This window comes from Caenorhabditis elegans, chromosome V (genome assembly GCF_000002985.6).
Source record: "Caenorhabditis elegans chromosome V".
Taxonomy (NCBI): Eukaryota; Metazoa; Nematoda; class Chromadorea; order Rhabditida; family Rhabditidae; genus Caenorhabditis; species Caenorhabditis elegans.
In genome coordinates, this window is record NC_003283.11 from 4,083,804 (window position 1) to 4,108,546 (window position 24,743).

The following is a 24,743-nucleotide window of genomic DNA, read 5'->3' on the forward strand; positions in this document are numbered from 1 at the left end:
TTAGACAAAATTCCAAATCAAATTGATACAGAAAATTGGTGCCATATGACTAACTATCTAGTGGCAGACTAAGATACCAGAGAACAAATCAACGGTATTGCAGGAAAAAATACATTTCCAATTCGTTGAAAATTGATTTTGGATTAAAAAAACAAAGCTTTACGTAAAACTTCTTGGCAATTCCAAAAACAAAAGTTGTCTAAAAACAACTGGAAGTAACTGAAAAATTTGAGAGAAATTAAATTCATACGATCTAAATTTGATTTCCGATTTTGATTTTTTCGCTCAGAAATTATTTATTTGAAATCTTTCATTTTGGCCACTTTACAGTGTCGTTGATTATGGTACAAAGCCGATAAATTATCAAAAATGACACAAATTGGGCACGGAAAATTGAATATTTTCAAATAAAATTAGGCCATTTTTTCAAAAATTTTGAACTGTCATAAAAAATTTTTGAAAAATTTTTGAGAAGTTTCAATACGAAATTCGTTCATTTGAGCACATTTTGGGTTACCTGACGTTAAAAATTAACCAAAATGCCTGTAAAATTAGTCCTCCTGTAAAAAATTTTAAAAAGTCAAACGGTTTTTCTTCCAATTTTACCAAATTCAACAAAAATTTTCATTACGTGTTTTGCATACCATACTAGACTCATTTTTTGATCTCAACAGAAGCACTTTAAAATCCTGTCAAACTATTATCTGAGATGTTATCAGGCCCATTATCCCGGGGCATCTAAAGGACATCAAACAACGAATTAAGGGCGAAAAACATGGGTTTTACAGCGTACGGTAGGTGACCAATCGAGAAAAGTGGAAACGCCTTCGGGTACTGTAATAATGAAAAAAATGTTTTTTGGCAATTTACGTTCAACTAAACTTCCATCAAGGGCATGTGGCAACTGATACAATTGAATATTGTCGAAATTAATTTTTCCTTCCATTCTGTAGATTTTACATGTAATTTGCGACAAAAAAAATTTCTGTGATGTTACGAATTTAAGCTATTAGTAGTTCAGAAAATCACAATTGAATTGGATATACTATTCAATGCATATAATAGGGTTTAACGTTTGCTCAGGTGCAATATTCGTCCATTTAATTTCATTATGAAGCTTCCTCCGCAGAATGTTCGAGATCATTTCTTTGTTAGCACAAAGAGAATAAAATTAGTATGTGATTTGTGATTTGCTATGTAGGTTTACGGTAAGTTGCTGCATATCTCTGAAATCAATCCAAGAATATTTTATTTGGGAAGTTGGCTTGGTGTTTGTGGCCAGGGCTGGGAATTGTTTGAAATTTCATTTTCGTCAAAACCCGAAAATGCGAAAACGAAAAAGTCCCAGCCCTGCTCGCAAGTCCACAAAAAATTGATAGTATTTGTTTGCAAAATTTCACAAAATCATTTTGAAGATATTAAAATGATTCGACTTTGTTTTCATCAGATTCATTTGATTCTCTGAAACTTCTACTCCATATTTTAAGAACATCAAGAAATTTTTTTTCAAACTGAAAATCCTCAGTTTTTAGTAATGCTCAAAGGTTTAATTTGAACAACCATCACACATAAACTCATTCATTACTGTATGATTCCTTTGTTTAAATATGTGAATTGAAAGCCAATCCAGGCAGATAGCTCGTAGGAAATGAAACCAAAAATGAGATTTTCCACAACTGTACTAACAATGATTGGTTTTTGGTTAGATTTTATTGAAAAAGGTATACTCATTTCAACAGAAAGAACAGGAGCAAATTAGTTTGTTGTGATATATGTATGTACTTTTCCTGAAACAAAAAACAACAAAATCAGGCAAAACCAAAGAAAAAAATCGAAAAAAAACCGCAGAAAAATAATGACATCGAAACAGAAAACTCCGAGATAACTTATTAGGCCATTTTTTGAATTGGCAAACGGAGTTTTCTAGTCCACCGGAATTTGATTTAGGCCAGCCAGCGAAAACGATGTGGGTATCCAAATTCATATCATATTTGTATGTAGATTCGAACTATCTCAGAAAAAATAGTTTAAGAAAATTGTCGGATATATTATTTTTCAGGTTGTTTTACCTATGTACTTTGTCGTGTTTTGTTTCTTTTTGTTTATTTTTCTTTTTCCATACGTTCATTTTATTAATCAAATTTTGGAATAGCGATTCAAAAAAAGGAGGAGCAAATAAAAAATCTGGACAAGTCGCGTTTAGCTTACTGTAGGTGGCAGTTTCCCAACCCCAAGGTCAAACAATTTTTCGATTGTATTTTTTTATTCTTTAAGTATATTTTTTAATTTCATCAATCTGTATTTTAAAATTATTCACAACTGACTTCGACTGATTCCACAAAAAATCCTTCTTTCTATACTCAATGGATCACCGGTATATTTACCACTATTTGACAACCATATGATCCATATATCCATATATATTCATAGATCCATATGAATAATAAAAAGATTATAAAATTAAAAAAAAAACTCATTGAGCCAAACACACAGTTACTGCTAAAAAAATTAAGATTATAGAAAACAACGATTTTTGTTGAAGTTTCCTCAAATCAAATGCATTTTACAAGAAGACCGAAATTCATTTCAAAATGCTCCAAAATGCTCAAAATGTTTTGAAATTTCTAGACATGGGTAAAGTGGAATTTGGGATATTCGCGTTGCTATAATATTTTTTCCATAGAACTATACTCTACTGACAATTGGCGCTGAAAACTTCATCTTTACGTAGATATCTTTACGTAGATAACTAGGTTATTTTTTCCTTTCAGTTTGTCTTATAGTCACAACTACAACAAACATCAGACTAAAAAAGCAGTTTTGCACGACCTTTTTTTTTTCAAAAACTGACTCAACCAGGTGGGAAATCTTGCAAGAGCACGCTCTGCATAAGGTTTCAGTCTGAAAGCGTGATCTGTGAAGCAAGTCTGACTGGTGTTCAGTGAGGGTGTATGTAGTGTGCACTCCTAACGCGCACCGAGCTATAGTGTTTTGTTAGCTGTTTGCTCCGCGAGCAATTGTTCGTTGTTGGTTTTAAATGAATGCTATGCAACGCGTGGTTGTTAGACTTTCAATCTTTTCAGTATTTTATTCCGCTTAAAACATGTTTCGTTTCCTAATTTTTTGTTACTGTAAGAGTTCTGAACTATCATTTTCAAACGTTCAAAAAGTTTTCATTTGAAATTTCACTTTTGGAAAAAATAATGAATAGGCCGCATTTTTAGACACATTTACAAAACCCCCTTTTCATATTTTATTTTTGCGTCAAAGTTTTTTTTTTTTTTAATTTATATATATATATATATAAGCTTCTATTTTCTATTCTAGAATAGCAAAATGTTTGTACGTTCTAAAAATTACTTCACCTCCAATTAAAAGCTTCAAGAAATTGCGCTAAAACTGCCCTAAAATCGTCAAAAAGTGTGTCGGGTGCCTGTAGTAATTAATTATTTTTTGTAACCAATTTTTTTTTCAAGATCTATGTAACCCAACTCACAGCAACCATATTAAAAAAATTTTTTTGGCGTCATCAGAATACTGTAAGACGTTATCTTATTAGGTATATCTTTCAAACTACATACGCGATGTAATCTATTCAATTTTTTGTTCGTAACAATTTTTTAGAGAACGGGTATTGTTAACGGGGATTTTTCTATTTATTTTTATATTGATCTAGTATGACCAAATATCATGATAAACCACTTCAAAATTGTTTGGATTTTTAAAAAGTTTTACTGGAAGTTTGTGTTAAATTGCCAAATTTTTTGTTGAATTTATGAGAAAAATCACGCATTTGTGCAGGTTTGAACCGACTTTAAAAAGGATGATAGCTGAGTTTGAACCACTTTTTGGGAGAACATTAAGAAATTTCAGAGAGTTCTTGAAAGTTTTTACTATGGTCATTTTTGCACTATTTTAATAGTTTTTAACATTACCCTTATTTTAAAAAAGCGGATAATTTTTGATAAAACGAACTATTAAAAATTAATAAAAATTAATGAACTATGAAAAAACTAAATCGTAAACTCAAAATGCTCAATTAGTTTTTTCCAATTCTGAGGGTTGAATCATCCAATTAGTCTACGTATTCCAAATCAAAATGTTAATGAAAAACTTTAGTCTAGTACTCGAAATCAAATTATGAGGGTTGTTGAGAAATAAGAGGAATCCGTGTGAATAACATGTTTTTCAGTTTGTCATTATTCAGTTTATCTACCGTCAGGCAATCTGATTTGAAGTTTTCCTTAGATTCCACAACACACACGATCAAAGGATCAGGGAACTGTGTTCAACACACGCCCCCACCAGGATGGGAGAAGTATTAGAATACAAAACACAAATTACCCATCTGACCGTCGACACGCAATCTCTGGTTATTGAAACATATATAGTATGTCCCAGTTATGTTATCAAAACGCCATGATCTACCGAAACCGGGCCTTATTTTCGGAGGGGGGTATTCAGGATGCACTTGTTTTGGACATGTGAAACCGGGACGAAGGGGTCGGGGGCGATTGGAAAAGATGAAAAAGATCTAGAACAATATTTGTGTGCTTTGTATTTTGAGGTTAGGCGGTTTCCATATCCTAAATTCCTAAACATGTGAGGGTATCAATACACAGAAATATTTTCTTGTTCAATTTAAAAACTGAGGCTGAGGGAAAGGGATGTTCATCCTTCTCTGAGCCCTAACCGTGATTTTTTTTTTCGAATTTTCAAAGTTACAAGAGTCATTCATCGAAAATCATAAACATTGCTATGCTAAAATTGCTATTTCGACAATTGCCGGTTTTCAAAATTTATAAATTAGGCAATCAGCGATTTCGCAATTGCCAAATTTGCGGTCGCCGGACAGTCAATTTCTGAAACAAAACGGTCAATCCTGAAAGAATTATATCATTTTGAACTTGAAAAGAGAAAACTGTTCAGTGAAATACATGTTTAGGCTCCTAAATCTTTAAAACGTTTCAATTTTATATTTCGGGCAATTCTGATTTCCGACAATCGGCAACTTCGGCAATTGCCAAAATTACCGAAATTGCCGAAATTTCAATTGACGAATGGCACAACGTTTCGCAACAGTGCTGTGCGGCTTATGAAAATGTCGTCGGAAATTTTTTTCGGCTCTCTGCTCGCGCCGAGCGCCGAGAGCCGCACAGCACTGTTTCGCAACCTCAGAATCCTCATTGACTGTACTAAAAAAGTTCAATATTACCCTTATAAATATAAATAAATAAGAAGTTTGGGTCAAAAAGTTTTGAAAAAAATTCCTTTTTCAGAAATTTCCAGTCGCCACTCCGCCTTCGATAAGAAGTCTTTAAAATTTCGCAAAAACCATGTAAATTTAGCTGGAATCTTCATAGTTTCCAAATTGTCTATTTTCGGAATTTTAATATCTTTTTACGGTTGTTTTCTGTCTAGTTCAGAGAACTTTTAATGGAATAGTACATAAGTTTGATAATTTTTGTGTTAATTTCAGTTCAGACTACAGTTTCTCGGATTTTTGCAAAATTTGTCAAATCTCTCCAATCTCAAAAAATATTCCAAATCATTAATACACAAATCTTTATAAAAAGATACTTTTATGTGTATATAAATTTTCAATGAATAGAATACAGGTTTTTTGTAAAACTTTGACTTTGCTGTTTAAACATTTGATTGCAAGCTCGATTTTCTGAAGCTCTGATTTTTTAAAATAAAATAAGGAATATACTACACTTATTATTGGCATTGTTCGACACTACACTAGTGTTAACTGATACCTGACTTCTGTTTTTGTATTTTATAACCGGGAAGTAAAGTTGATAACATTTCGATCTTTGAAATCGATTAAGAGTTTGATGTGTAGTAGACTGTTTCGGTGAAGTGTATCAATTGATATTGTCGCTTAAAACATGTATTCACTCTTATCACAGAAGATTTTTTTCCGGTTCTGATCAGACTAATGTTTCGTTTTGTTTTTAATAGAGAATTGTGGTGGCAGAGAATTTTTTTAGGAAATAAAGAGAACAAATATAATAGTCGACGAAAATAAAAAAAATATGTTTCTTAATACAATATAAAAATTACCAGCCGTGGACCGCATCTCCGGCGCGGCCAACGACTTCTGATACTAAAAACTAATTTTTCTGAAACTACCGTAACCCTACAGTACTCCTACCGTACCACTATTGTACCACTACATTACCCCAACTATATCCCTACACTAACCCCAACTCACTGTCCCTCCAGAAGCCAAAACTTCACAGACTACAAAGACTACATAAACTACAAACTATGGACACACAGAATAGGCGCTTTATATATAGTAAATGATTTTTGTTTAGAAACTAGCGAGTTCAAGCTGAGAATTAATATTGTTGAAGAAATCTGTCATTTGTAGTATTTCTGCTTCGCACTTTTTTCAAGAAACATCTTTGAACTTTCAAATGAAAGTTTTCCGATTTACTGAAAAAATAATCAGCTGCAAACAAACATTTTGAGCTCGAAAAAAATTCATCTGAAAATGTTGAGTTCGATATTCGATCATTTCATTTCACATTAAGATTTAATTAATACCTCTCAAAACAATTTCAAAAAACCCACAACATTTTCATTATTTTTTAATCATTCTCATTTTACTATGTTTGAATAGACTACCAAAAAGACGTGTCAAGAACGGCGACAAAAATCTTTAGATTCCGAATCAAGCTTAGCTTCCAAGGCTCAAGTATTTAAACCAAAATTTGGAAAAGAGTTTGTAGGCTTTCGTCTTTTGGTTCAGGCTTGTTTTCAGGCTCAGTTTTTCAGACTAACATTCCTAATCTCAAACTCGGGCTTGGTACTTTTTATTTAGGCTTAGTTTCAAAGTTGGTTTTCCAGGCTTTAGTACTTTGGGATAGAGTTGTTTTCACTGAAAACAAAACACAGTCTAGTTACGGCGAGTTCGTGGAATAATATTAAAAATTAGAAATTTAATTAAAATTTGAAGTGAAATGAACAACTTTTTCAAATAAAAACAAAAAATACAAATGGTGACCGAAAGTATAAGTTATCTAGGTTATCCTCCAATTATTCAGACCGAATTTTTTCTAGTAATTTTTTTTGTTTAGGGGAACGGCAGCTTTCAGGCACAATTTTAGGTAATTTTCAAACTTTTCAACAAATTCGAATATTATTTCCAGACCGATCAAGCGTTTTCCTACTTTTCTATATAAAGTTTTAATTCAAAAAGTGGATTTTCATACGTAAATAAGCAGTGCGGATATTAGTAACAATATTTTTTTTTTTTTTGCAAATCTAGCCGCAGTGACACCAAAATGTTTGCAATACTTGGCTCTTAGTGGTGGTGCACAAAAAATCCCGATTTTATAAATATTTTACGCGGCCATGAAGTCTTGTTACTCACACACGAAATTTTGCGAATTTTACAGTAAACCCCGGTCTCGACACGAACAGTTTTTGTGTACGCATTTACAGAATACAGTGATTTCCAACATTTGTTGGTGCGGAATATTGCTCAATGTTTCATAGTTTTTTGGTATAAATATATTCATTTACCAAAAAAAAAAACGTACTCTTTAAAGGAGCGTACTTTCTTGCATTTAACTAAAATTTGTTGTGTCGAGACCGGGTACCGTATTTTTGGCCAAAAAATTGCAATATTTTGCGTCTAAGTAATTTTCATGTTTTTCGGGTTTTTTTTGTGTTATGATGCTCAAGAGAAACTGATAAAATAGGAAATGACTCATTTTCAGTTGTTGATATTTTCAGCCAATCTTTTTTTGCCTATTTTCTCATTATTGCAGCTCTTATGTTCACTAAAACACAAATGGACAAAAGATCTGTGTTACTATGATCAAAACACATTGCCATGTTTATACCGACTTCTTCTTCTTCCTTCCATATTTCGCTCCACCCCCAAACATTCTACCTATCCTCCTCCCAGTGTCCACCCAATTCACGTTAATGATCTCCGTAGGCCTGTGGGGTGGATCCGGTTTCGATTTCGTCAATCCTCCCTTTTTCGCCTCTCATTGCATCAAACTATGGACAGTCGGGTGTTGGCAGGCGTTTTAGACGGACGCGTACATTGCGAACCCGCTAGCATTTCTTCAATTCCCTCTTTGATCATTTTTGAATGCGCGCGTCAATGTTAACATTTTTGATCTGGTAACGTTTTATTTTAGAATGTAAAGAATACTTTATGTAGCCCAATTTTATTGGGTGATAAGATATCTGCCACTAGAACTTCAGTGTAGTGGATATCATTTTCTTGTAGTATCTTTGAGTATGATGAGTATGATTCTCTCAAAATTACGGTACGGAGAATCCTGATTCGTTTTGCATGGAATTTTTTGAGAACTCTAAAAAGGGATTAGATAAGATCACATTGTATTCAGCAAGTCAGAAGACACGGTTTTTGTGTCTTGGCACAGTTTTTAAAGTATCGTTAGTATGTAAGTCCAAAACGATCAAAAAGTACATCACAAAACTAAAAAAAAGACTTTTCTCAAAATTTGATAGTGTCAAGTTTTCTAAAAAATTTGGGCTTTTAGTTATTGTCTTATGTATTTCGTATATTTTTTTTGTTGATTTAAACACATACCCTAGGTATGCCTACAATGCCAAAAAAACCTCTAATATGTAAAATAAGACACCAAATACAAAAATTAAACGTCCCACAGCTGTGACACTGTAAAATAGACACAATTGGAAATTTTAGCTAAAACATGGCAGATGAAACGCTACAAGAATTTTTTAAACCTGTTTTTGAAAATGCTCATTGTGCAAATTGGTCTTCATAAAGCAATTCTCCGTAGAATTTTAAAGCCCTATTGACTTGCTCAAACAAAAAATTGCTTTTATATAATTAAACTACTACGTGTAGGCAACGCATAAGGGATCAGATAAGATGAGCAGATGAGAGCCGGTCATTAGTGATGGCTCAAAAATATTGCCGCTAACTTAAGTAGTAAGAGACTGGTGGTGTATTACATAATTGGGGATCGACCTAGTTTTCACTTTTTTTTTTGGAATTTTTCAAAACATTTTATCTGTTCATTCATATTTTACCTGAGACTTTGTTTGAATGGTGGAGTAGTGAATTTTGAGTTTTTGCTCTGTTAGGCACAAAATGGCCCAAAATTATGAAATTTCAAAATAAGACATTTTGAAAAAAGATGCAATTTTCCGCTAAATTCTCAAATTTTTAAGAACTTAACTATTTGATATCCTTTATTTGAATCATTTCCCACCGTACAATTTTCAGATATTTTTCATTCTTCAACTTCCTTCTTTTTTGTATCAAAATTTATGCTCAATAATTGTCTACCTTCTTCGTTCTCACACTTATGTCTAGATTGCTCTTTTGGTATTGCCAAGAAAGATCGCACGATTTCTCATTTCAAGCTCTTCTTGTAGTCGCACATTTTTTTTATTGCTCATCGCCTCTTGCTGATTCACATTTTTCCAAAAACAAGTTAATCTGTGAACTCGGTGTTACTTCAGTTGGTGCAAATTTACAAAGGTTTCAATTTTTTCGAATGATCACTTTGCCCTTATTTAATCTTTGCTGCATCGAATTTTTGCACGTGAAATAGATAACATATTTTTGCTTTTCAAAAGTGATCTTACTCCAGTTTTTGATTTTAATTATAATGAATTTAACCGGGTAAAGTTGTCAAGCGTAAACACCTGATATTTAGTGAACAAAAAAGGTCGACGAAAATGTTAGCATGTATATTTTTTCGGTTTTTGTTTGATACATAATTTGGACATTTGAGACTAAAAAAGTGGCTTGACTGTGAATTTAAAAAAATTTTAGATACAGAAAAAATTGAAAAATTACGAAAAATCCAACTTTTTTTTTTGATATTTCCCTGTTTGAAAAAATCAAATTTTTTACAACATGTATTTTTTTTCAACTTTGCAAAGTTTGAAAAAAAATAATTTGGAAAAAAAATTTGCTACATGATTTGTAAAAAATTTTTTTTTGCAAAATTATAAAAAATTTAGAATGTTTTCATAAATGTTTTCATAGTTATATTTTGTTATTCGAAATAGACAACGATAATATTACTGTACTCCTGGCAGTAACCAAACATAAGTTTAGTTTAGTGGAAGTCAATAGAAACACCTCATAGATTCTGTAAAAATTCTGAAAAAAACAGAAAAGGTCGCCTTTCGGCGAACATGATTACCAGATAATATTCATGTGACATGGTTTCGCTGAACTCTTTTGTTTTGTGTTATTATAGTTATGAAGAGTTCAAAAATGTTATAGAATGAGAATATTCGGGAAATTTTTTTTGTGGTTTTTGGGGGTGCTACGCAAAATGGAAATATAAAAAGAAAGAAAACATTTTTTAATTGTATTTTTTACAACTTTCTGGAAAGTTTTCAACGTAAAAATGTTTGCGAATGAATTCAATTTTTTTTTAAATTTTCTGCAGAATCACCACAAAAGTTGGAATATTTTAAGCCAAAAATTTGAAAGGCAATTTTTTAACTTAAATTTTCAAAAAATCAATGTTACCTGATTTTTTGATGTAGAAATTCAAGTTCAAAATGTTTTCTCACAATTTACCATGTTTTGCCAGGAAACAACAAATATTTCAGATTAAAGATTAATGCGGACTGTTTGCTGACGTGTTTTCGTTAATTAAATATCTCTTGATGAGCCTTGGTGAAACTTTGAAGAAAACAAGACTGTGACTATGTCATTGAATTTTTCACAAACATGTTGATTCTATTTTTCGAGTTTTGAGAAAAAAATTCTCATGCTAAATTGTATGGGCAAAAGTTAGCAGGTTGTCCATTTTTCAGTTTTTGGTAAATTGTCTAATTAAAGCTTGGTTTCCTACTACAGAAAAAAATGCTTGAAACAAAAATTATTTTGATCAACTCTCAAATATTACTGACCATTTCAACTTTTGTTCTATTGACCTCCAATGCAAATTCAGTACTGTAAATGAATAGATCAAAGAAAAAGAAAGATCAAATGTACACAGAACAAGTAGGAAGACGTTGTGGAAAGATGAGAGAGTGACGTGAGAAATATACAAACGGAAGATCCTGTCTGAATGAATGGCGCTACTAGGAGACGGGGCGAACCGTATTTGTTAGGATCAAACAAGACACAAAATTTCGCGTGCAGATTGACAATGCATTCTTGGAAAACTGTTCATTGGTGTTTTGTCATATTTTGATCTCTTGTATTATTGTCTTCTTAATTTTTATCATTCTAAATTTTTTTATTTACTTCAGAATTATGCTAACATCGTTTCTGGATCCTCGACCATCATCCTCGTCATCATCCGTATCAACATCTTCTATGTCGTCATCACCATCCACGTCATCTGAGTCTTGCGCTGTTTGTGGCGATTCGGTTAATGGGAAACGGTACGGTGCGCCTGCCTGCCTCGGTTGTATCGTCTTTTTTCGTCGGGCCGTCATCAACAAGAGTCAGTACAAGTGCTGGAAGAAAGGGAACTGTGTCATCACCTTTGGTAAGTGTGTTTTATGAAATGATTCATTAGACTTTTTGTTGATTTGAAAATTTCCAATCATCGTATTTAGCGTCACGATGCGTCTGCCGATGCTGTCGATTACGAAAATGTTCCCATGTTGGAATGAAGCCGGAGGGTTAGTTTAATGATGGGGAGAAACTGGAAACGTGGGATGCTTGTAAAATTAATTCAAAATTTAAACAAAATGTATCAAGAGCAGAAACAAAAATTAATGAAAAACAGTGTTGCAATTTATCAATAAAAATTTAGTTTTTGAGTCGATGTTTTCTCAAAAACTGATTTTTTGGAAAAATATTATCATTAAAATTGAGCCATCGATAAAACCTTTCACATTTAGTCAATTTCTGTAATTCAAACAAAAAAATTTTACGCTGAGATTATCGATTTTTTTTCCGAAGTATTCCACCTTTTTTTGTATTTATAAAATCAAACAGGTTTTGTGAGAGAACTTTTTTAATTTTTCAAAATTTGAAAACTTTAAAAAGCAAATGTCTATAATTTCACTTTTTGTAACCTTTCCAAAACTCTCATTTTGTTTTAAAACAATTATTTTTAAGTGATTTTTGAAGTTTCTCAAAATTAATTAAAAAAGACATTTTGGTAGTTTATTTCCCGTTTTTTGATAATATATTAGATTTCTCTATAGGTACAAAACACCGACAAAAAAGGAAAATTTTAAAGCTTACTTTTAAATTTTTTTTTTGAAGATTTCCAACCGACACTGATAAAACTTTGGAAGTATAAGTTTTACCTTTTTTAGATAGAAATTTTTAAATAACAACACTTGGTAATTTACTTTCTAAAAAGTACAGACATTAGTTAATTCAAGTATTCGTATTACACTTCTGTAAATTTTTATTACAATCTTACATTTCTAGTTTAATTATTATCTTCCACTGTCTTACACTTTCCACTGGACGGCGTCCAAACTATACACAAGAATTAAGCTGAGAAATAATAAAAGTGAAGCGATTACAATCATGGTTCCGGGTTGTTAGCCGAAGAATCATATACCCGTTCGTAATTGAAATGATTTCTTGCTAGTTTTTAGAATATCAAAACTTTAATGGTCAGACTGCACACTCTGGGATTTTCGAAAGTGAATATTTTCATACTCGGCAATTGTGGAATTAGAAAATGTTTTTTTGATTTTTTTTACTTTTAAAAATTATTGAACGCGATTATTTTTCGAGTTTTCGAATTTCCAAATTGGCAAAGTTTTCCAATTGCCACCCAACCGACTACTCTCGAAATTTATCAATCGATCCTTGGACTTTTTTGTTCCGCAGAGGCTGCCGGAGTTTACAAGCGTACAACGTGGTTCAAATTTTATTTAAAGCTTTTTAAATGGGACACAGATGAAGATTTCGAATGCTAAATGCAAAAAGAAACAGCAAAAAAGCCCCCCTTGAAAAAGATAATAATTTTATTTTTTAAACAACACTACATACAATCATTTTCAATTAACATGCAGCCCTCTCACAAAACCCGATTCAATAAAGATCTTATCTGCGACTTTTTTTTTTGTTGGAAGCGCACTTCGAAAAGGACTTAACGAACCAATCTCCATCGTCAAAACTACCGTAATCCAAAACCGCCTTGCAATGTTGACAGTTTATTAACTTCCTTTAGCAACTTTAGAAATGCAAATCGGAAAAGTCGGCTTGCTAAACTTTGTTGAAAAGTTGTCAAAATATGTGAGAAGTTCCTTGAGATGGTTAAAAAGGTGTGGGTCACTGAAGTTGGTTGGAAAAATGTTAAAATTGGCCGAAAATAATAGGAAATAAAAAATGCATGTACTGAAACTGATCAGAAACTGTGCTGATCAGTGTACTGAAAAGCAGCAAAATAACAATGACAGAGAAATTAATTCAAAACTAATTTTATAGCGTAAAACTGTCTCATTTCCAAATTAAAATCAGGGCCTAAATAATTTTTGGAATCAATTTTAGATTGTTTATTTTAATTTTAATTTCGGGATTTTCTTGAAGTAGTATATCGAAGTCATCAGAAGATAAAAATGTCTACATTTTTTGCGCAAAATATCTCTTAGCGATTTTCTACTGTATCATTAAAATAGAAATAGAAAATAGAAGATTTAATGCAATGCAATTTTAGAAATAGGCGCGAAAATTCATCAGTCGGTGCTATTTTAAATTTACTAATAATTTAGAGCGCCACAACTGTAGGCATTCTCATATTCACAAAATAACCCGGCAATAAAAAAAACACCACCACACTCGGGACCATCGAAACAAAGTGTAGCACCTGCACATTTCCTTAGTGTCACTCTTCCATTCTCCTATTTATTTCAGCTATTCAACGACGAGATCTTCTTGGACCACGCAAGCCAAAGACTATACTCACGAATGACATTAGCCAATCAATCGATGTTGCTCTCAATTTCCTGTCGAGCCCACATTCGAGCTGTGAAAGTGATACTGGAGGTGAGTCTTGTGGGTTTTTTTCTCGTGAATTCCTTAATGGCAGAGTAGCGCCAGTTGGGAGATTATAACTGGATTTATGATGGTGATAATGTTTTAAATAATTTAATTTTAAAACAATTTCAGAATATTCAAACACGACGTTTGACATTGACAGTCTCGTCCGCCTTCAACACGATCAACGCTCGCAACACGAGGCGTACGGTATCCATCACATCGACACGATTGGTTGTTTTCAAATGAAAAATTCTGGAAAGTACCACAAAAGAGCCCGAGCCAGCGACATCAACTTTGTGCTAAAATTAGGACTCGAAAATGCGAATGAGTGGGGAAACCAGTTTGAGCCATATCGACGGTTGAGCCAGACGGATAAGAACTCGGTTTTGTCAGAATTCGGATTCGCATTTCTGTTGATCGATCAAGGGTATAAAACTGCACAAAGGGCTGACGAAGGATTCTGGTTATTGCAAAACGAGACTTTTATGCATCCAAATTACTTTTTCGCACTTTCAGTTGAGGATGCAATGAAGGAAAATGCGGAACAAAAAGCAGAGTGAGTTTTGTTCTTGAAATTAAAAAAAAACCTTCACTGAAAGGTAAAGTAGTGCGAATGGAACAATAAAATATTTATTTTAATTGCCGAAAATTATGAAATACCACAAAATTAAAACGAAAACAAAAATTATAAATAATGAAAATTCCAACGGTTAAAAAACGTATTTTCAATTTTTACAAAATTACCTGTTTGAATTACCACCAAATCGAGCCCACTTTCGGACCAATCAGCGGCTTCGAACTCCGCAAACTTTATCTAATTGATTAAAAAGAGAGCGGAGAAAATTGCTGATTGGTCTTGCAGTTCTCATTTTGGAAGAAATTCAAACAGGATTATGAAAATCAAACAAGACTTTCTTTTTACTCGTTTAATAATGTTTTTTTTTTGGTGCTTTTTCGGAATTTTATCAAAATTCCCATTCAGGCACTTTACTTAAACAATTTTTAAAAATCCAATAATTTTTATGTTGATCGAACATGTAGAAAATTTATTTCAGCTTAAGTAGCAATTGAAACCAATTTTATAATTGATATAAGGACTTCAAAATTTCCAAAAAAAAAAACCAAGATTTGCCTCAAATTTCTGACAAATAAATTGTTTTTTATGTGTTTTGCAAAAGCCAAGCCTTTAAAAAAATGAAAAAATACACATATGAATCTCATTAAGTGACAAAAACTACAAAAATTTTTGATGACCTATTGTCAAACCTTTATTTAATTGATATGCTTTGCATTCCTGGAGTTTCTGCTAGCATTTTGTGACTACCCGCGTATCTCATAAGATTTACCAAATAGATAGGAAGAAAAACGACATTTTGAATTGAAGGATTTTCCTATAACCTTGTAGTGAAACAATTTCAATTCCTCAATTTGAAACTAGGAGCGATCGGTGGTGCGCTGAAATTTTCACAGTTTAATTTGTAAATCAAATAATCAAAAATTTGATTCACAAATCAAAGAAATTAACGTAGTAATTTTGATATTTTATTATAGATTTTTAAGAGAAAGTGTTTCTATATTTTGATAATTTTGGCAATTAACAGCAATGAAAAATTTCGGGAATTTTGAACAAAAAAAAATTGAAATCTAAAACTTTAAATTTTACATAATCAATTTCATCACTTTTGCAGGCTTCATCATTCTTTCGTCAACGAACTTGTGAAATGTGTAAGCGATCCGTTCAAAAATCTACATATTGACGAGTTCGAATGTGCCATTCTCAAGACTGTACTTTTACTAACTCGTGAGTTTTGAAAATATTTTTCAAATTAATTTTCAAGTGGATTCCTGTTAAATAATGCCAAAGAATTTTCAAATGTATGAATTTTGTCGAACTACAATTATAAAAATCCAAAATGACCGAGCATCAAAGTAAGACACTCTAAAAATTGGAGTTTTCATAATTTCCAGTCAAACTTATGATGAGTTACCTAATTTTCCAAAATTTTAGACTTTTTGAGAAATTTCGAAGATTGCTTCAGATTTGGACCCCTAGAAATTTTAAATACAAATAATTTAAACAAAATTAAAATATAAAAATTGAAAAAAAAAACTATGTTTTCGGCGTACTTCAAAAAGTATAATAGGGGAAGAAAAAGTTATCCTATGTTTTTTAATGTAAAAGAAAATTTACAAAAATTAATAGAAAATAGTTTGATCTCCAAACAAGTCGGGGAAATTTTTTATTACAATAACGAGAAATCATTAGGTATTTCTCCAACATTTTCTTTAAATTAAAGTACTTTTCAGCATCATTCCCGGGTCACGTAACCTACAAAGATCTACAATATTTGCACAACAAATGTATGTCAGAACTCATGGATCATTCAATTCAACGATCTCCCGACGCGGGTCCAGAACGATTCGGGGAAATAATTCTGTTGATCAGCTCAATTCGATGTGGTGTCAAGGCAATTTATAATCAAACAAGAGTCTCTGATATGTTCCATTTGATGACTTTTGACCCATATGTGAGGAACATTTTGCTCTCCTAGTTACATTTACTCCTGGTGCTTGTCTGTACATTCTGTTAATTTATTCTATTTATTTTTTATTTTTAAAAACTTCCAAAATCTCACTATTACTCATATCTACCTCATTGTGATTATTATTCACGATTTTCCTTCCAATTTATTATTATCTCTTCCAAAAAATTGATAAACCAATCAATTCATAATGTTCTATGTTCTATAGTTTCTCAAATATCCGGACAATAAGAAACCAATGGTCAATACGAGTGATCACTTTCTCCGAAACATTGTTTTCAATACGATCTCTAAATTTGCAAAGCGACCAATCATCAGAAAAACATTGAACGGGAAGTTGAGTACGGTGTTGTTTCAAATTAATTGTTTTTAAGGAGGAAAGGGATTTTCTATTAGCTGACTAATGAGAAAAGCAATTTTACATTCATATCAGGGGTGAGCGGCAATTGAACATTACCGGTAATTTTGGCGATTGCCGGTTTTGGAAATTTTCGGCAACCGGCAATTTTCGGCAATTGCCGAAATTGACGAAATTGCCGATAGCCGGACATTTTTGGCTATTTTCAAACCTAATTTTTCGGAAAATGAAAAAAACCCTCACAAAAAAAATCGGCAAATCGGCAAATTTCCGAAATTGAAAATTTCCGGCATATCGGCAAATCGGCAAATTGCCGGAATTGAAAATTTCCGGCAAATCGGAAAATTGTCGGAATTGAAAGTTTCCGGCAAATCGGCAAATTTCCGGCAAATCGGCAAATTTCCGAAATTGAAAGTTTCCGGCAAATCGGCAAATTTCCGAAACTGAAAATTTCCGGCAAATTAGCAAATTTCCGAAATTGAAAATTTACAAATCGGCAATTGGCAAAAATTTTCAGCAAATTGAAGTGTCCCACATGTGTTTTTTTTTAGAATTTCAATTTTAATCGGCAAAATTGTACGCATCTTATGAATGCTCCTATATCTAATTTGAAAAGTTAGCAAGTTATATGAAAATATCTAAAGAAAACGAGAAAAAATTCAAAAATGCACAGTTTTAAGTGTTTCCGTCTTAAAAAAAAGTCTCTCTAAAGACTTTCGGAAAATCGATATTCGACGAATCGGCAAATTGATGGAAATGAAAATGTCCGGCAAATTGGCAAACCGGCAACTTGTCGATTGCCCGAACTTGCCGGATATCGAGAAATGTGAATGCACTTCTCGATATACCTTGCTCATGAGATCGATGTACTGACCAGGAAGAAGCTGAAAAACACCAAATGTTCAATAGAACCACTTCCCCGGCACAAAAATGTTTATCATAACGCTATGTCTTTTTGAACGATCATATCGCCCAATAACCTGTATATGGCTGTTTTTCTACTGTGATAATACCGGATATTACTCCGAAGCACACTATTTGTACAGTAGCATATAAACTTTGAAATTGATAACTAACATGACATTATGTATTTTTGAACGATCATTCCACCTAATATCCTTTCTGACTGTATATCTCACGGAACCTGTGCACACGCCCCTCAATAACACAATAAAAGCAGTTCCTCGTCCTCTATTTTCAGTTTTCAAGCAATGCTCACCAACTGGATCTACGTTTTTCTGCCAAGAATTTCCTGTGCTTTGGCATGGGTTGTAAACCCTATTTTCATTTATTTGATTTTTACGGAAAGTTCAAATAAATTCGGAAACTATCGGTTTCTTCTTTTGTATTTTGCACTTTTCAATCTAACCTATTCAATTGTAAATATAGTTGTTCCAATTGTGAGTTTATTTTTTTAAAGCGTACTTACTAATAAGCAGGCGACGCTCGAGCCTAATGTTTGATTTACTCAAAAAGAGGCCTCAAGACTAACTTCTGAATGTCGATTAGCTATCTTTGAAAAGTGATAAAATTTTGACGAAAATTGTTTCACGCCTTTCAAAATTATAAAATTAGACGCTTTTAATTTCATCTTCTATGTTAAGAAATCAAGCGCTCATTAAGAAAAAAAACAGATCGGCATAGTCTTTGTAAAAATAGTCGTTGTAATGTTCTAGGACATCATAACCTACCGTTACTCTTACATGGTAATCCTGAGAGATGGTTGGTTTGTGGAACTCTCCGACTTCAACTTCAGCTTGTTGTCAGCACGTTGCTCATTGGTCGGTGCAACATTCGCTCTTATCCTTGTTCATTTCGTATATCGATACTTGGCCATCCAGAATTCTTCTCTGACACGAGAAAACTTTCATTGGTATATGACCGGATCGATCTTTGTCTCAGTTTTCCATTTTTCTATTTGGCACTTGACTTGCATGTACTTCACGCATGCTGAGGTTGAAATGAGACAGTATGTGATTCCTGGTATAAGAAGAACTTTTGGTAACGAAACAATTGATTTCAATATTCTTGGAGGTGCTTTTCATGTGGGTTGTTTTTTTTTTCAATAGCGTAATGTTTTCATCAAACGTAAAATTGAAAAAAGAAACCGAAACTCATATACAGTAGAACAGAACTTTAAATTTCCGGTTATCAAGCATTTTGGGGTCTTTTGATTAGTGCTTTGAACAGTTGCTCCAACTGCTCGGAGTATTATAATAGTTCAAGTAGATTTATAGCCCAAAAAAATTACATATCAAATTCAAAAATCAAATTATTTTTCTAGGAAGTACCGAACAATGTCATAAAACGAACTTGGATTGCCGTGGCAATATGCACATCTATCTCCGTTCTGACTGTTACACAATTCATTGTTTTGAGTAGAATGGTGGGTTTCCTTTGAATTAATTTAATTTTTTTTTTGAAAGTTTTAGATAATCAACAAGCTCAACAGTATGTCCATCACGGTAAGCAAAAAAATTGCACGTTTCCAATTTGAACTTCTTCGTGCTCTGATCGTTCAAACGACCATACCAATTGTAATCAGTTTTGCTCCGTGTTTGTTTTGTTGGTTCATTCCCATTTCTGGAATCGAGTTGCCAAGGTGACTATACTGAATCGGGTTGAATATACCGCCATAACAATTCTTTAATTGAAAAATCTTCATTTAATGGAGGAATAGCTCCAGTGGGGATTTTTTCATGCACGACCATTAAAACTCGAAATGACCGATCACATGACAAAATACCGCAAATTTTTTAAAAGATTTTTGGATATTTTCAGAGAAAGTGTTGGTAAATTGCTAAATTCACAGAAAAAAAAAACTTTTTGAAAACTTATAGCGATGTCGAATGTTTGAAGACCTAAAATAGCGAAGTTCAACATTTTTGAAATTTGACTGAAATAAAAATTCAGGTGCGTCTTTTTGGCTGCAAATTCAAAAATTGTCATAATAAAAATAAATCAACAAATTTGGATTACTGAAAATTCTCGTCTAACAAATGAAGCTTCCAATGCAAAACTGACTTGAAAATTGATTTCAATGAAAAAAAAAATATTCACATCAAATTACAGACCGTTTAACTACTATGAAGTCAGTGCTTTTGGGATTTTTCCATTCGTCGATCCAATTGCAATCATCTTATGCCTCCCCATCTTCCGAGCCCGAGTTTTTAGTTTTTTGAGTTCAATTGCTTCAGTTTCCTCTGAAAAACCCAGTTGTGCTTCACCAACCAAATAATTTTTCTTAATAAATTGCAATATATTTGTATACTCCATGATATTTTTTTAATATATGCATTATTACATTAAAACCACAAAACTTTATTATTTTTTAATAAATTCTAATAACTTCATAATACTCCTACTAAAAAACCCCTTGCAGTTTTCTTGGCATTACTTTAGAAATTACTGAACCGTCTGATTGGTTAATAAATCGGTCGAGCTAATCGCTGATTGGTCATGCAGTTTTTTAAGCAATGCTCACCAAAAGATTTCTAGGAGGATTCAAATAGGGAGATCAACCAAAATTACCGCGATTTTAAAAGTTGGATACATTCATTCTTGGGGTTTTTTTCAAATTTTTTTCCGTTTGAGGTAATTCAGATTTCCAGACTACTTTAAAGCAAAATCCCATGTTACTCCACTTTTAACTGTTCAAGTCAAATTTAGCTTGATAGAAATGCACTATTTCAGTAATTTCCAAAATTTTTCAATCATCAAAGTTCTAGTCAGAGAGTAGCGTAAAACACACCGTTTGTACAGTAGCCTAAAACAATACACTTTCAGTCAAAAAATTCTTGGAACACTGGGAGTTATTGAATGATCATTTTACCCAATTTCCTTTCTAGCAGGAGAGTTGGTACCGGAACTTGTATGCCCGCCCATATCTTGCCAAAACACATCCAATTCGGTTTCCAATTTGCCATTTTTAGTTTTCAAGCGATGCTCACCAACTGGATCTACGTTTTTCTGCCAAGAATCTCATGTGCTTTGGCGTGGGTCGTGAACCCTATTTTCATTTATTTGATTTTTACAGAAAGTTCAAATAAATTCGGAAACTATCGGTTTCTCCTTTTGTATTTTGCACTTTTCAATCTAACGTATTCAGTTGTGAACATAGTCGTTCCAATTGTAAGTTTTTATTCAAATTTTTTACTTAAAAAACCTTAAAAGGTTCAAAATGACTTCGTATGCTGATAGTTGGCGCTAGAGTCATCTGGACAAATTTTGCATTCCAGATATTTAATATGCTTCATAATTCATGCGGAAAACAAGATCAACCATTTTAATTACACAGCCTGCGCTTAATTGCAAAAAATAAAATTTCACAGTTTTGCTAAAAATTGTTTGCGTGTTCCTAAAAATTTATTTTCAGGACATCATAACATACCGTTACTGCTTCATAGTGATTCTGAGAGATGGCTGGTTTGTGGAACTCTCCGACTTCAACTTCAGTTTGTTGTCTGCACGTTGCTCGTTGGTGGGCACCACATTTGCCCTGATCCTGGTTCATTTCATATACCGATACTTGGCCATCCAGAATTCTTCTCTAACACGAAACAACTTCCATTGGTACATGACCGGATCGATCTTTGCATCGGTCTTTCATTTTTCTGTGTGGCACCTGACTTGCTTGTACTTCACGCGTGCCGAGTTTGAAATGAGACAGTATGTGACTCCTGGTATAAGAAGAACTTTTGGGAACGAAACAATTGATTTCAATATTCTTGGAGGCGTTTTTCATGTAGGTTCTTCCAATGTTCCTGGTGCCGCATCGTGATGCGTTTCCGTAAAAGCAAATTAGCAAAACAGGAAACATGTGACGTTAATATATCGTTGTTAGACGTTCTGAAAATGCATAGCAAAACATCTAATTTCCGGTCAATACGTTTTTTTCAGAATTTCTGATTATGATCAGCAATGGTACATGCTATCTGAACATATAACATAAAAGTACTACATAGTATGTAAAGTCACAAAATCATTTTTTAAGGAAGTGCCGAACAGTGTCGTAAAACGAACATGGATTGCCATACTAACATGCACTTCTATCTCTGTCCTGACAATCATCAAATTCATAGTTTTGAGTAGAATGGTGGGTTTTCTTTGAAATAATTGAATTTTTTTGGAAAGTTATAGATTATCAACAAGCTCAACAACATGTCTATCACGGCTAGCAAGAAAACTGCACGTTTCCAATTTGAACTTTTTCGAGCCCTAATCGTTCAAACAACTATACCCATTGTGATCAGCTTTGCACCGTGTCTCTTCTGTTGGTACATTCCAATGTTTGGAATTGAATTGCCAAGGTATAGATGTTTGATTTAAATGTCGTCATTATCTGAATCTGAAACTAGAAATAATCTCCTCGTGCTTACATGTACATAGTTCTACGTAAAGGAAAATCATATAGTTAATTACAGAGCCTTCAATTATTATGAAGTCAGTGCCTTTGGAATTTTTCCATTCGTCGATCCAATTGCTATCATCTTATGCCTCCCCATCTTCCGAACCCGAATTTTCCGTTTTTTGAGTTCAATTTCTTCTGGTTTCTTTGAAAAACCTAGTAATGCTTCCCGAACCAAGTGATGGAATTTTTCTTCGGTTTTTTTTACTTATGTTAAAAATGATATATTTTTCTGTCCCTTCAGGCTATTTTTTTTCAATGATATATTTTTCAAAAAAAAGTTTTAAATTTAAAATTAGGTTAAAAACATTTATAACTGTGGAATTGACGATATACTGACAACGCTGATTTTGCTTCTCTGAAATTAAAATTTTTAATTTCATAAGGAATTCTGATAAAACTCACTTTAGGTGTAGTATCAAAACTAATCAACTTCAACGCTGTATCACGGTATTGTGATGATATTAGCATGCAAATAACAAAATGGAAACTTGTGTTAATAGTCAAAAGCATCGAAAAAAGATATCGACAGTATAGGAAAATGAGTCTGGAAGTTTTTGATAATTGTTGTGGAACTAGAGATTTGACCTACTGCAACCCGGGAGTATCGATAAAAAACCAAGTGATCGCAATGCTCACACCAAGAGGAAACTCGGCAACAAAGAAGAATATTGTGTTATAGAAGACAAGTTGTGTTGTTCTTCGATAATCTTTGGTTTTATTGAAAGATGTTGAGACTTTCCTTCTTTTTTCCGCTTTTCTTATTTCTTTTACAAGTACTATAGTGATTAATGGAAAGATGATGCAGGGGATGATCTGAAAAAAATAATGCGGCAACTGTTATGCTCTGTTACTTCTACTAGTCAGTTTTTCGAATAATTTCAATTATGAAATTCGAAAAACCGAACTATGGGCCGATTCTATGCACACGTGGAGTCAGAAAGTCCCATTTCGCTTTGTTCTTCGAAAAATGTGGGAGGTGATACGCAGGCATCTAATCTGATTTCGCATGGTTAAGAGCGTGCTGACGTCACAATTTTTCTGGGAAAAAAATCCCACATTTCTTGTAGATCAAGCTGTATAAGGATAGCCTGACACCACGTGTATGCACGGCCTACTCCGACTGGGTGGAACAGCTGTATATTCATTGTAAATCTATTTTACTCCTGTGTACTCCTATTGTACTACCGCAAAAATTCTAGATGCGACGAAGAAAAGATATGCGGGCGCGAGTGAACCCGCATGATGTCGGCTGCACGCTTATAAAACTTTTTTGTGTTGCTCAGAGCTTACAGAGCAAACATAAATAGCAGATAAATCAAACTAAAATCGAAAAAACTCACATGAGAAAATAGTGCAGTTGTGAACGTGGAAACTTTCAATAAAAATCCATCATTTCTCCAAAATAAATTGGTGACAACTTGCCCGTAGAATGCCACTCCTTTTGAATTGCATTCTGATGGTAAAACGCCAATTTTTTTAATTTTATTCTCAAAAAAATAGATAATTGAGAATAAAGTACAAGTGCCGGATACTCCAAAAATCACAGAAAATGAGGCAGACGAGTTCGACAATTTCTCATTTTTATGGCTCATTGGATTTCGAATAACTAGGGTTCGGATTGTCACAATTGAAAATAGAAGCCACGTGGAGCATCTCCGTGCGTACTCCTTCAGTTGATGGAGTAACGAATTTATCAGCACCGCGGCATATGAAGAATCATTGAAACAGGCATTATAAGAATAGATTATATCAACAATAGTGATCTCTAAATTTAAAAGAAATGAGAAAATATCGAATGCAGCGACTGCCGCCATAATGAGGTTAATTGAAGAAGTTCGCATCGGTTTCCTTGTTAAAATGATGATATGAGCAATATTTATCAGAAAGCAAATAATTGATACAATGTACTCATAATTTGTAATTAGGTATACAACCGATCTGCAAAAAAAATCCTAACGGGCCCTGAAAACCATCAGCCTACATGAATTTCTTCTGAAATTCGCATAAACTCTTCGCAGTTCTATTACCAAACTTTGGGTATAAATATTGAGATTGCTCACCACAGTATGGCATTTTGAGTGTATTTTCAATAAAATGCGGAAATGGAGAATGACAGCATAGAGTAATAATACAAATTGAATTCACAATAGGAGAATATAATTTTCTTTATAAAAAACTAACAACGCCTAACCTATGTTATTGTGAGTCAGTAGTTATAGGGATGCATTTTGCATGTAATTTAAGTTTTTGCGGAGCTCGAAAACATGACGTATAGTTGATTATTTTGATTTCCCTTGTTTTTTATATGATAATTGGGGAACCGGAATTATTTCCGGGACAAAGACTAAATTACTCATCGCAAGCCAATTTGTGAGAATGTACAGGGTGGCCCACATTTATGGGGACACGTTCTTAGGGCTATAACTTCACCAAAGTTGTTTTATGTGTTTGTATAATTTTTTCACCATAAAACTTAAATCA

The 24,743-nt window shown here is 33.1% G+C and overlaps 3 protein-coding genes and 1 pseudogene across 6 annotated transcripts; 3 read left to right on the forward strand and 1 right to left on the reverse strand.

Annotated features, from left to right (window-relative positions):
- Positions 1 to 11,236: 11,236 nt before the first annotated feature.
- On the forward strand, positions 11,237 to 16,738 carry nhr-181 (Nuclear Hormone Receptor family; the record flags this gene model as incomplete). 3 transcript variants are annotated; one of them, NM_071738.2, is made up of 6 exons in its annotated part: positions 11,237 to 11,489; positions 11,560 to 11,625; positions 13,826 to 13,957; positions 14,081 to 14,507; positions 15,640 to 15,752; positions 16,259 to 16,682. In NM_071738.2, the coding sequence occupies 6 exons, from the start codon at positions 11,252 to 11,254 to the stop codon at positions 16,501 to 16,503; spliced, it is 1,221 nt and encodes a 406-aa protein (NP_504139.1). The 3 variants fall into 3 exon arrangements, 2 of the variants coding, with proteins under 2 accessions (NP_504139.1, NP_001317817.1); NR_138494.1 differs by lacking the exons at positions 11,237 to 11,489; positions 11,560 to 11,625 and having other exon boundaries at positions 13,825 to 13,957; positions 16,259 to 16,738; NM_001330828.1 differs by lacking the exons at positions 11,237 to 11,489; positions 11,560 to 11,625; positions 13,826 to 13,957; positions 14,081 to 14,507 and having other exon boundaries at positions 15,718 to 15,752; positions 16,259 to 16,430.
- Positions 16,739 to 18,063: 1,325 nt separating this feature from the next.
- On the forward strand, positions 18,064 to 20,090 carry srj-40 (Serpentine Receptor, class J; the record flags this gene model as incomplete). The annotated part of the gene is made up of 5 exons (NM_071739.1): positions 18,064 to 18,252; positions 18,529 to 18,897; positions 19,137 to 19,238; positions 19,285 to 19,454; positions 19,925 to 20,090. 5 exons carry the CDS (start codon positions 18,064 to 18,066, stop codon positions 20,088 to 20,090), a joined length of 996 nt encoding a protein of 331 aa, NP_504140.1.
- A 704-nt stretch (positions 20,091 to 20,794) lies between these two features.
- On the forward strand, positions 20,795 to 22,441 carry srj-39 (Serpentine Receptor, class J; the record flags this gene model as incomplete). Its single annotated transcript, NM_071740.1, has 5 exons — positions 20,795 to 20,983; positions 21,228 to 21,596; positions 21,846 to 21,947; positions 21,992 to 22,161; positions 22,276 to 22,441. The coding sequence occupies 5 exons, from the start codon at positions 20,795 to 20,797 to the stop codon at positions 22,439 to 22,441; spliced, it is 996 nt and encodes a 331-aa protein (NP_504141.1).
- Positions 22,442 to 22,569: 128 nt separating this feature from the next.
- Positions 22,570 to 24,335, reverse strand: srw-132 (annotated as a pseudogene). The gene is made up of 5 exons: positions 24,290 to 24,335; positions 23,603 to 24,200; positions 22,852 to 23,075; positions 22,665 to 22,806; positions 22,570 to 22,617 (listed from the first exon to the last, which is right to left on the reverse strand). Coding segments are annotated over exons 1-5 (1,058 nt in total).
- Positions 24,336 to 24,743: the final 408 nt, after the last annotated feature.